The sequence below is a fragment of the Capra hircus genome, chromosome 10 (genome assembly GCF_001704415.2).
Source record: "Capra hircus breed San Clemente chromosome 10, ASM170441v1, whole genome shotgun sequence".
Classification (NCBI taxonomy): domain Eukaryota; kingdom Metazoa; phylum Chordata; class Mammalia; order Artiodactyla; family Bovidae; genus Capra; species Capra hircus.
The window spans coordinates 81,019,356-81,031,882 of NC_030817.1; the positions used below are offsets into that span (position 1 = coordinate 81,019,356).

Below are 12,527 nucleotides of genomic sequence, written 5' to 3' on the forward strand. Positions count from 1 at the left end.
ATAATTAGTAAAGGCATAGACTCAGTGGCTAGAATTTTATGATGGATAGCCTATAAGCAGAGTTTTCAATTTCTTATTGGCCATTTGAGGATATTCTGGGACATATGTGATGTTACTGAGCTCCCTTCCTGGAACATGTTGGATATGCATGAAGAAATGCAGGAGGGGTGAGTTCTGAGCTGATTGTTCTCTCTGCTGTTAAAAATTTCCAGTCCTTATTTCTTAGATTTGGTGTCAAGTTCTGTTTTTATAAGACCCTCTTTCTTTTAAACTAGTATTCTAATTTTTAAAAATTTAAAGCTGGCAGTCTTACTTTATTTAATGCCCCTTTCTATTTAAAACATGTTGAAATTCTCTGGGTCATTGGTTTTCATACTTTTTTCGTTTGGAAAATTGAAAAATTCAGAAAAAGTGTAATGAACAACTCCCATCCCCCCGGGTGAGTCTTTGAGTTCTGTCCCCCCAACTTTTTCAACCCACAGTGTTTTTGAGGTACTTCAGTAGAATACTCAGAAATGATTTAGATTATTCTTTAAATTACAGAGTAGAATGCTTGCATAAAACAGCCATCTTATATTATTATTACATTTTTAGTTCTGTAGGTTACAAAGTAACTTTACTTTCATTGTTCATATGAACCTCACCATGACCTTATGAAGAAGGTAGGAATTATTATCCCCATTTTTCAGATGAGGAGACTGAGTTTGAAGAAGTTGAAGAAACCAACCCAGATGTTGTAAACCATGGCTCATATCCTTATAAGGTGAGCTCTCAATTTAAATAGAGAGACCCTTATCTCTCCACACATCCAGTAGTAATACAGTCAAAACTCAGTGTTTAACCTGGTGTCTGGGACATCTCTCCCTATATCATATGCAAATTTTTGTGTGTATTTTCTGCTAAGAGACAAGCCTGTGACTTTTTTTTTTTAAATCATCGTTGTTTAGTCGCTAAGTAATGTCTGACTCTTCGCGACCCCATGGACTGTGGCCCTCCAGACTCCTCTGTCCAGGGGATTTCCCAGGCAAGAATACTGGAGTAGGTTGCCATTTCCTTCTCTAGGAGATCTTTCTGACCGAGAGATGGAACCCACGTCTCCTGCATTGCAGACAGATTCTTTACTGCTGAGCCCCCAGGAAAGTCCCTTTTAATCATACTGTGCCTTCTTGTGTGTGTGTGTGTCACTGAGTTTTAGTCCCATGGATCTTGATAGGTCATGCTTGTTTAGCTTATGAAAGGGAATTGACAGCAGGACTGAATTAAAATTTGTGTTGAATGAAGAATCAGTCATATTGAATGCCTATTTCTTGTCTAATCTAAAGTAACTTAACATTTGTAGAACCTACAGATCTCTTCCATATATATCACATGACTTCTACAACTACCTTAAGTGGCATCATTCCCACTTGAAGAAACTGCTCAAAGTTAAGAGAATTTAAGTTGTGGAGGTACTGACTCAAAAGCTGACTCTTACTAAAAAAATAACCTGATATGATCAAAGTCCTGTAACTACCATTTTTGTGAATTGACAGTTTGGTTTGCCTGATATCCAGTATCTTCCCATATATCACTGCCAAGCAGCTTAATTTATAATTAGTAGGCTAATTTACTTTTTGTTTTTTTAAAGGAGAATCTTGTACTGCCTCTTTTTATTCTCATTACTTTAGGGCTTTCCATATTGTTCACATTATCTTAGATTGAATGACTTGTAACTCTGTCATAACATTTGCTAATTCCTTGAGTCCACACTTCTGTTACCACTCCCCTTATTTTTAGTTTGCTCTGAGGATAGGAAGGAATGAAAAATACCCAACTTTTTCATTGCCTTCTGCAATTAATATTTCCATTCTGGTTCTTATTTTTAACCTTAATTTTTAAGGTTAAAATTAATTTTATGCTGTTTATTGATGAAGTTGGATTCTAAGTTGGAGCTCCTTTAAGAGAAAATTTCTACTTCCCAGACTGTTGTTGGAACAGTGCTGAAGGCTGCTGCATATGGCTTGTTCAGCATAATTTCTGTGGAGACATAGAATAATGGCTAACCTTCTTGAGTGCTTACTAGGTGCCAGGTACTTTTTTAAGCTGTATGTCAATTTCAAGTAATCCTCACAATAACTCTTTGAGGTTGCTACTATTATTAGTCCAGCCTACAGATTAGGGAGAAGCTCAGAGGTTAGGTCATTTGCCTAAAGTCATACAATTAGTGACAGCACTTCCAAGTAATCCAGATTTAGAGTTTGCTACTTTTATCCACTAAACTACGTAGTCTCCTATTTCTCAAAACAGAAGGCTGACTAAAATATGCCAAAACAGATTGTTTTAGCCATTTGGGTGCTATAATTTCGGAATAAAGGATGGCCCTGGATTAGAAGCTGGTGAATGGAGAAGATCTTAATTTCTAAGCCTTTGTCATGACTCCTGGATAGAGATAGCTGTGAAAGGAATAGGTGTGACTTTGGGAAATGCTTTGTAATTGCTGCTGTCTCTCACCTGCAGATCAGACTGGTCCATGAAATGAGACCCATATACCTCCTTCCTGCTGTGGAGAATGAGGTTACCCCATTTTCACTCTCAGGGCCTCAGGCCTGCCTTACACTTGGTTTTAACACACAGAATGAGTGCCTGTGGATTTAGGACCTATCTTTGGTGTTGAGGGATAGTGTTAAGGATTAAATTAAGCAGTAAGAATAGGCAGGCTTATTGCAGTTAGGAGTCACTTAGATTTAAAATACCATACCTATAACTGAAGCTAGATACCAGTCTGTCTTGCTCAGAGTCTGTCTTCTTTTTGGGGTGCATGATATGAGTGAATGGGGGAGGGTGAGAGAAGCTCTCTTGTGTCCTTGGCTGTCATTTCCTCTTTATTATGAGGCATGAAGGAAAGAACAGCATGAGCCACCCACAGGGAATTAGCAGTGGAGAGGGGCTTGAAGGGAACAGCTTTTTTTTTAAAGGTGACAAAAACAGGCTAAATTTAAAGGCCCGGCCTTGGCAGTAGTCAGCTGAGAGAGGAATATAAGTGAGTCTTACTGTCTGTTCACTGATAGCCCTGGAGGAAAATGAGAATATTGGCTGTAAAAAAATCACTGATGGTCCCTCGTGTATGGGGCTAGGATGGCATTTTTGCTTCCTTAGGGCATATGTAAAAGCAGTTTTCTTGGGATTAGGCTCAACTTGTTCTTCTGTGTTCCCTTCTTCTTCTCACCCTCTGCTACATATCTACACATTCAGTTTTCCCTGCCAGAGAGCTCCTCCTTTTCTCCGGCTGCTAGCCCCAGCTGTCATCTTCTCGTCCCATCCCCAGTTACACAGTTTTACTTTAGGCTTTTCCTGGTTTTACTGTCTTCATTTTTTAATACTATGCCTGCCACCCTCCTCCACACTCAGCTTCTAGTTCCTCTCTCCCACAAAACTAGTGACCACTCTTTGGCTTCCCTCTTTATCATTGTTGAACTGAAGGAACTGATATTAGTACTTTGTCAAACCTGTTTGAGTTCTGAGCCCAGTTACCTATTTCAGTGGATGGAGATGCTGGTAGAGAGGGGGCCAGAGGTTGTTTTTCTAAAATTAGGCTTTTTCCAAAATATTGGATGAGCTTTGACCTGGAAATCAAACAGATGCTTTTCCTGGTCTCCTGACTTTCAGCAGTATGTGCTCTCATGTTGAGGGCATGTATTTGTTTGAAAGCCGTTGGTAATGAAAGGCAGGGCAGTGAGTCAGGCTGTGAGCTGCCTTGCCTCCTGCTGCTGCCGAGAGCTGGTTCTTCTCTTCTCCTGAATTGGAGCTAATTTTGGATGGATAATGAGGTAGATGGTTGCTAATAACTTTGCCTTGCTGTGATTCCACAGTACTGTATAGAGAGAGCATTGTGTTGTTTTTTTTTTTTCCCCTTTTCCCTACTGCTAGGAGGAGAAATAGATCTGTTTTCATGATTTTTGATGAGTGTTCAGCTATCAAGGAATTCCCTACTTGTTTTATTTAGAGGCAGTGTGTTTTTTTTTTTGAAAGAATGGTACACTAAAAGCTGAAGATCTCTGTTTTGATCCCCGCTCCACCCAGGATTAGCTACCTAAGTGATCTTGATCAAATCATGAACCTATCTCTGCACTTGACCTATGAACCTTGTGAATTTATGGGAACAAAATGAGATGTGATACGTGTGAAAGCACTTTGTAAACTGTTCCATAAATATTTCAGGTGCTGCCGTTTAGTAATTTGGCCACTAACTACAACACTAGAGAAATGCCTTTAATGTCTTTTAATCTCCTTCCTATGAAGCTAGGCTTCTTAAGAGCAGAGTGGTAGAATCATCAGAACTGTGGGGAAGTCTTGCTTCTGAACCATCTTTTGTTTTCTCACTCTTTTCTACCCTTTCCCACCGTCCCCCTGCCCCCCACTCACTCACATTCGCATAATTGCTTTAGGATTTCTTTGATCCTTGTGCTATTCTGTCTCTGTTTTGAGTAATTATAATTTTAAGGAGTTAGTCATCATAGTGTGCTGCACGTTCCAATGGAGGAGTCTTGACTTTTCATAGGCAGAATTAATTAATTATATTTAAGTGGTGACCAAAATGTCTATAATTTTTCTGGCTTAGGGAGACACATTGACTGCAGTTGTGGTGTTAAGAGACCGAACTTTGGCTTTGGACACACCTGAATTCCAGTCTAGACTCTTCGCTATTGGCTTGTAACTGTGGGGAAAGTACTCAACTTTTTTGGACCTTGATTTCCACATCTTTTAAGGGGATTATAATTGCATCTGTGCTATGTTGTGAAGATTAAATGAGATAATATAAAAGTTCTTAGCACATTGTCTAACACATAACACATACTTAGAAAATGTTATCTATTGATATACATGTCTAATAATAATAAAAAATAATAATAGCCCTCAAAGAGAGCACAGATAGATGTCTGTTGTCATTGTTTTAAGAGATTTTTACTTTTGTTTTTAGATAAGTTTGCTTAAATATATATCATTGTTGTTTTTGTTTAGCTGAATCTCTTGCAACCTCATGTACTGTATAGCCCTTCAGGCTCCTCTGTCCATGAGATTTCCCCGTACTGGAGTGGGTTGCCACTCACTTCTCCAGGGGATCTTTCTGACCCAGGGGTCGAACCCATGTCTCCTGCATTGCAGGCAGATTTTCTGTCGCTGAGCCACAAGGGAAGCCCTAAATATATATAATATAATTTACTAGTCGATAATCAAGGAACATTATCGACTTGGTCCCCTTCCCTGTATACAAGTAGAAAACTACTAAATCAGATCAGCACTACCTTAGAAGTCAGTCTTGTCCAGAAGTTGCAGTGTTGGTTTGAGTGACTTTCTTCATTCTGGGCAGTGGAGAATTGTGTTCAGACTGTTTCTCCACTGTCTTTGAATTGTGGTGTCTTGGGATTTATGATTATTTTGAAATTGGATGGGTTCTTGGTGGTTCTGGACATACTTGCAGGTATTCCTACTTAGCATGGTCAGTAAATTGAATAGGCTTAGGATCTGAGCTTGTTTTGAAGTGCAATTCAGAAGAAGGGAGAAAAAAGACAGGAGAAATCCACTAACAACATATTTCTAGAGCATAATTAGGCACATTATCCCATCATTCAAGGGGACACAAACTCCCCCAGTTCACAGAGAATGTGAGAATAAGAGCATTTGTGAATTCCACTTAATGATCAAGAGTATGATTAAAGGAGAATAATACTTTTTTCTCCTTTCTAGGGATTTACTGATAAACAGTTTTCTCTAGTGATTGAGCCAATAGTAAAATGAATGAAAAGATAGTGTGAAAGCTAAAACATAGCTCCTTGGTTACCCTTTTATCTGGAAGTGAGCTCAGCTTTGCGTGTAGTGGCTTGATGTCTTCTTTCAGGAATTCTGAAACTTCCCCTGCACCTGAGAATGATATATTTTTGGCTTTTTGGGGCCTCTCATTACTAGTTCCTTTCAGGGAACTGATACCCGGTCTCAAAAGGTAGTTTAGGCATGTCATTTTGAAGGCAGAAGAGTTAACCTGAGGCTGTTAATGACTGCTTTCCTATCCTTCCCAGATTCTGAATTTTTTATCAGTTGAAAGACTGGTATGAATTTGGCGTTCTTGACCTCTACTTGAGTAAGTGTAGTATTTCCCATAGGGTTCTGAGGTCCATGGTGTAGAGTTTATCTCCAAAGGCAAATATGCTGAGGATATAAATAGAAAAATTTCCACTTAGCAACCTCCATTTTCAGCAATCCCATTATATCCTTGGCTTTTGGTCTGTAGGGAAACTGTTCCATTTAATTCATACTTCTCCTCTGAAATGTTCTTAACCTGATGTTGGTAGATACTGTCCTTACTCTGCTCATTGCAGAGGATCTGGCTTGGGCCCAAGAGAAATTGCCCGGCGACTCAGAGTACCCTCTTTTAGCTTCTTGTCTGTACTTTAGATACTGAATTATTAGTACCTTTTAGCCTGAATTGGTAGAAATGCTGAATGGACCCTTGGTGGAGTAAATGGGTGAGAGAGAGTATGCTTGCACTGTGATATGGACTCCATTCCAAGTTCTTCCAATAAGTCTGAATTTTTTTTTTTTTTTGCTCTCTCTTTGCCATTGCCACCTTATCTTATGCAAGTGTAACCTCAAACAAATTATGGGCAAGTGGAGGTAGACATCAACCTTAAGTTCCTGGGCAATTCCTGGCAATGTTGGTGAGGCCTAGCCTTTACCATAGAGTTTAGTTTAATACATCATTGTACAGTTTTCATTCTTTTTGACTGGCCTCTAGGAACCAGGCAACTAAACAAAGTGAAGAGAGCCTGTCAGATGCCATGGATTTTTTTTTGTTTGTTGTTCTGGTTCGGTTTTTGTTTTTGTGTCATGGTTATTTTTAAGACTGACTTTTCAGGAGATTTTTCTGGTTTATAAATTTATGGGATTGTGGAGGGAATAGTCCCTCCAGATGCTGGCAATAAGTTGAGTTACTGTTGGTTCCACTCCTAAGCTGACCCCGATAGTAATTCTCACTCTGAAATACAGACTGTCTTGCTCTCCTGTACCAGAGAGTTTGCTTTCAGATAGAGGCTGCTTCACAAACAACGGGGTTATTTGTTTGCCATGGGCCCACGGAAGAAGAGGATGTGGGAAAGTCTAACCTGAATTCAGGATAGGATCCTGCATGAGTGAGAAATTTGCTAGCCTTTCAGGTGAGATTTGGACTCTGACTCCCAAAAGAAGGTGTCAGTAGGTCATTAACGCTTCTTGTTGTGACCCATAAAAGACATTGCATTTCTAACCAAGTGTTCACCCATCCAAAAGAGAGATCCTAACTTGGCATGTAAACCTATTGCCACTTCCGGTTATCTTTCATCACTTGCCTGAGTTTGAAAAGGTAATGGTTTGTGTTCTATGGAAAGAGACTTCCCTGAGACCTGAGGCTTTCTCATTCCTACCGGCTGGGCCCATTGCTAAAATGCTTTCCAGTGGGCTTGCTTCTGCCTGGCCAGCACCTGGGCTGCCCCAGCTTGTAATTAGCCTGCCTTTGCTTCATAAGCTTCCCAGGGTGGTTCTTCTTCTAAAAGCTTGTATGAAATGCTATTTACTGTCTCTTTATAGTTTAAAAATGAATCCTTTTTGTTCTTTGCAACTCATTTGCTTTTTTTCTTTTCTTTTCTTTAAATTACTATTAACACCTGTTGATTCTTCTTTTTTTCTGATTGGCCTGTCACTGCATTCCTGCTCCCCCTCCCTCTAGCTGGGTTTGTCAAGTCGCCCATGTCAGAAACTAAGCTCACTGGGGACGCCTTTGAGCTGTACTGTGACGTGGTCGGGAGCCCCACGCCAGAGATCCAGTGGTGGTACGCAGAAGTCAACCGGGCAGAGTCTTTCAGACAGCTGTGGGACGGTGCTCGGAAGCGCCGTGTCACCGTAAACACCGCCTACGGGTCAAACGGCGTGAGTGTGCTGAGAATTACCCGGCTCACCTTGGAGGACTCTGGGACTTACGAGTGCAGGGCCAGCAACGACCCCAAGAGGAATGACTTGAGGCAAAACCCTTCCATAACATGGATTCGAGCCCAGGCTACCATAAGCGTCCTTCAGAGTGAGTCCAGCACCCTACGGTAGCAGTACTGTAGTCACTAGAGGTGGCCCGCTGACCCTTCCCTCTGCTTCCTTTCCCTCTTCCCCAGTATGATCACTCTCCCCACCCCTTGTCTTCGTTTTTTCAAACCCACGACCCTTCTGGTTGTAGTGTATGAAAATATCTGTGGCAACTTTTTTTTTTTGTATCTTTGCTGTCCTCTTGACCTCGCTTACCCCCCAACCCTTCTCTGTGTCTCTCTCCTCAGGAACAAAGAACTTGGGGAATCTGTGATTGTCCAAAATCATCTGCATTGGGAAGAGGTGGGGGGAGAACTGGGGAGGCTAACAACAAAAACTCTCAAAACTCGCGAAACCAGGCAGTCGCACCAGGGTAGCGTTGGATTGCTTCTTTCCCTCCCCTTGAATTTTGCAGTAGGGTTCCTGCTGTCCTTTTGCTGATTTATTATCTGGTGCCTTTCTATTTTTATTTCTCTCCCCAATCTAACTATTTTTTATTTCTCTGTTCATCTGTTTGAAGCTCTCTGAGTAGCTGCCTTCAGCTCTATGGTTTTAAGTTTGTGTCTGCCCAGCCTCTTCCCTCACTGTGACTTGGTGTCATCTTGTCTATGATGGGAATGTTGCCATGGGTGTGGTGTGGTGATGTGTTTTGGTTGTTGGGTGGCATGTAAGCTTGGATATTTCCATAGTTCTAGCTCTTTTTCTTTTCTAAAACAGTGGCATGTGCTTCTCTGATAACAGCCCTGCACTGCAGCAGTATATTCCTCATGGTCCTGCCCATCTAGTCTCCTATTCTCTAAAGAGCAGCGGCCTTAGATTTTCTCCATATGTCTTGCTGTTAGGAACTAGGTGACACTAAGCTGCACAGTATTTTTCTTTTAAATCTCATCATACTGTTTCAAAGTCAGAGTTGGATCTGTTGACAGATAGTTTGATGACTGACTATTGGCACAGTAGTCAGTGCCACACTATCATCCCAGAGGCTGGCAACCCCAGAAGTAGTTTGGAAGCCATTCATACTGGCCTTTTCTTGTGTCTTGAAAAAAGAAAAAGAGGAAACTAAATTCTAACCCTGTTCCTCTGATTGGTAAGAGTGAGGGGAGCAGTTGACTCAGAACCCTTCTTTTCATCCTGTAGTAGCAGGTACAAGTGAGAAACCAGACACAGGAGCTTTTGTGGCCATCTCTTTCTGAATAGTGTTTACTGCTTGTGTGGTAGGAAGGAGAGGGAGGGAGAAGCTACCACAGAACCAGTGCTTCTGACCAGGAAGACTTTTAGCCCACATCTGTCCTGCTTGTAATTGAGGAAGCGTTCTCCATTTAATGGAAAGATCCTCTGGGTTTTTCACCTTCTTTTCAGGGACTCAGAGCCCCTAGAGCCAATTCTGGTTTAAAGAACTGACTGACTGAGAGAGATTAAATAAAAACAGTAAAATACATTTGTGAGGATGTTGGTAATAACACAGGAAGCCATTTGAAATGGGCCTTGAATCTCCTTCTGCGGAAAATAGCAAGTTAGCTGTCTGTTCTTTATAGCAACTCAGGAGATGCCTATGAAGAGGACTTCGAGGAGAGGTAGAAGAGGCTGCTGCAGTTGGCACTGTTGAATCAGAGAACCTGCTTCTGGAAAGGGAAAAAGAAAACTTTGTCTATGTGAAAATGGGGGACATTAACCCAGTGATTTTTCTTTTATTTAATAATTTTTTTTCCCCTTGCACGCCTCCTTCTCCTGCCCCCATGCTCCTTTCCTTGTAAAAGCAGAGTTATCCAGATGGCCACAAAGGTCTGCAGAAGTTTGTAGGCATGGACTGGGCTGGGCATTTGGTACTTGTACTTGTACTTGTAGGAGCCTGACTCAAGTGGACTCATAGTTAAAAGGTCATGCCTTGGGGCTGAAAGAAGATGAGTCTTTGGGGTACCTGCCTCTCATTCTCGAGAGTATATAGCAGTCTCCCAGTTTACTTAGAAATAAGTTTCCTAACTTAAGGGTGTCTGCATGTGATTGAACCAAACCCTGGCTAGTTTAGATTCTCCCCAGACTTCCCTATAAATCAGTTAATCCTAGTTAACTGATTCAGAGAGCTAATCGTCTTCATTTTGTAAACACCCTGAATTCCACTCTAATTGGACTGTTTTATGATTCAGCATCCTCAATGACATTTGTCTCCAAGGGGAAGTTGAAATTTTCCAAGGATGACCTCCTGGCAGTAGGAGAAGTGTGCCCAGTTTGTAGGTTCTCTCTCTGTCCATAGCATGTTCTACATATGAATGATGACTAGGGTAAGGGTCTCTGAACCAGTGCTTCTAAATAGGAATAAGTGGCAGGTAAGAATTTTGAGCTTCTCCTGAATGTTCATCTCTCTTATACTGTCATGAGTAATGCTCGACCACCAGTGTTTGATTGGAAATAAACGCCCCACCTTCATCCTGGTGCAGAATGCAGTTGTGGCACTGTGACCAAAGACCTTGGTCTAGTACCTGTTTCGATAGACAGCAACTATAGGAGGGAGGTTATGCCACCCCACAACCCTCCTATGGCGCAGAATCATATTTAAACCTGTTAAAATTATCGACTTGCTCCCTGCTGCCTCTTTCCTGGATCTTTAACACCTAAGGGAAAATGTGCTTTCCTTTGCCTTCTGAGAATTCTTGGCAGGAAGTTCACCAGGTTGCTTTCATCAGCTTCTTAATCTCCCTGAGCTGCAGTGGTCATTTGCATCACCACAGGTAAGAGTAGCATTTACTTTGGCCTCCTTATAATTTAAACATCTCGAAGCTCTGGGCCTCAAAGTTTACCCTTTCTCAGTGCAGTCTGAGAGGAAGAACCAGAAGACAAGTCCCAAATGGGACAGAAAATAAAATTCAATAATAAAAATTCAGTAAAAAACTAAAAGTGTGTTTGGGTTTTAATGTTGCCTTTATATTTTTTAATTTCTGTGGAGTACTGGTTCTCTTTATCTCTTTTGTTTTTGCTTGGTTTTGATTTTCCTGGAATTGTGATGCTTTCTGCTGATGGTGTATGTGCGCCTTCCATTGCAGGGTTTGCAGCTGTTCTGCTCGACTTAAGGCCCAGGGATTTGGCTTCTGTCCAGTGTGTTTTGGAAACCATGGGACACCACTGCGCTAATGTGTTTACATGCATCTGCTTCTGTCTTAGTGGCTGCTATGCCTCCATTATCTGTACATAGAGACCCTGTTTGGTGTTACCGATAAGGACCAGTGCTGATTGGAAGATAACCACTTAACTTTTGCTAAAGTTGGAAAATAATGAGAACCAATTTACTTGAGCAAACTTGAGGATTTGCTTTATTTATCACAAGTTTCTTTGACAGTATGAGCTCTACAGTCAGAAATGTTACATTGATTAGGAGGTGCTTGGGCATTACACTTCTCAAGTGTCCCATGACTTCTCCATCCTCTCCCCCTTCCTGCACAGTGAACAAAGCTTGGTTCAAGTGAAGAGAGAGAGAGAGTTTTGTCTTCAAGAATTATAGAGTCAGCACTATACGTGTATAAAATGGTGTCAGGGAGCTGCTAGAGAGTTGTAGACTGGAAGTAGCCAGGTGCAGGAAAATGAAAAGTTAGTCAAGGATTTCTAGGAAATAATTGGGAAAAAAGTTAAAGAGCAAATAGCTCTGATTGTGGATTGGGAAAGATTTTAACTTTACTTGAGAATGACTGACCTAAAGTAGAAAAAGAACTAACCATGGGAAATGATGAAAAATAATAACAAGAAAAGACAACAGACTTCTTGACTTTAATATAGTGATGGAATTCAAAGTGCTGTAAAGATGAACCTTTCAGGAATGGTATTGATATAGTGTGCCTTAAAATATTTCTGCTCAATGTATTATAACATTTGACACAGGTTATTTTTATAGATACTAAATGAGTGATCCCAGGTTATGTAAGCCCAGGTAGAACCTGAAGATGAAGTATATAACTTTCTCTAGGGTGGAGTTATGGGGGTACTTTTGGCTTGGAGGGGGAGGGATAAAGAATTTGGCCAGATGTGTTTTCTAGGCCCAGCTTTGTCATTAATAATAATTGTGGCCTTGCACAAGTCATTTTTACCTTTTTAGCGCTTTAAGACTGGGATTCATTGAACCCTAAGAGCCTTTCAGCTCTAAAATTCTAGGAGCCCATAATACCAGCATATACTACATTCTAGTTATGATTATCTTAGAATGAAAAATATTTTAAAGTGAAATTCAGAAAATATTTTGTCTTTGGAGTAAAATATGGGCTGGAGAGAAGAACTGACGGTTCCTTAGGAATTTTCTCTCGGCAAAATTTGGAAAATGCAATAGACTTTCAGCAGGAAATTTTCCTTTAAGACCTATATTGTCTTTTTCTGCATAATTAATGGCCATGGCTCGTTTGCCATAGATTTATCAGATTTAAATGTGGGAAAGCCATACATGTATTACCTAATTGTAACTATTA

At 40.8% G+C, this 12,527-nt stretch overlaps 1 protein-coding gene across 4 annotated transcripts in view; it reads left to right on the plus strand.

Annotated features, from left to right (window-relative positions):
* NPTN (neuroplastin) overlaps nt 1–12,527 on the plus strand; it is a 66,330-nt gene that overhangs the window by 24,025 nt on the left and 29,778 nt on the right. For 2 of the 4 annotated variants that reach the window (XM_018054660.1, XM_018054661.1), the window contains exon 2: nt 7,736–8,083. The exons of the other annotated variants lie outside the window; for them this stretch is intronic. In XM_018054660.1, the coding sequence (XP_017910149.1) occupies nt 7,736–8,083 (348 nt within the window). The remainder of the gene's footprint in view (nt 1–7,735; nt 8,084–12,527) is intronic. 4 annotated transcript variants of the gene reach the window in all.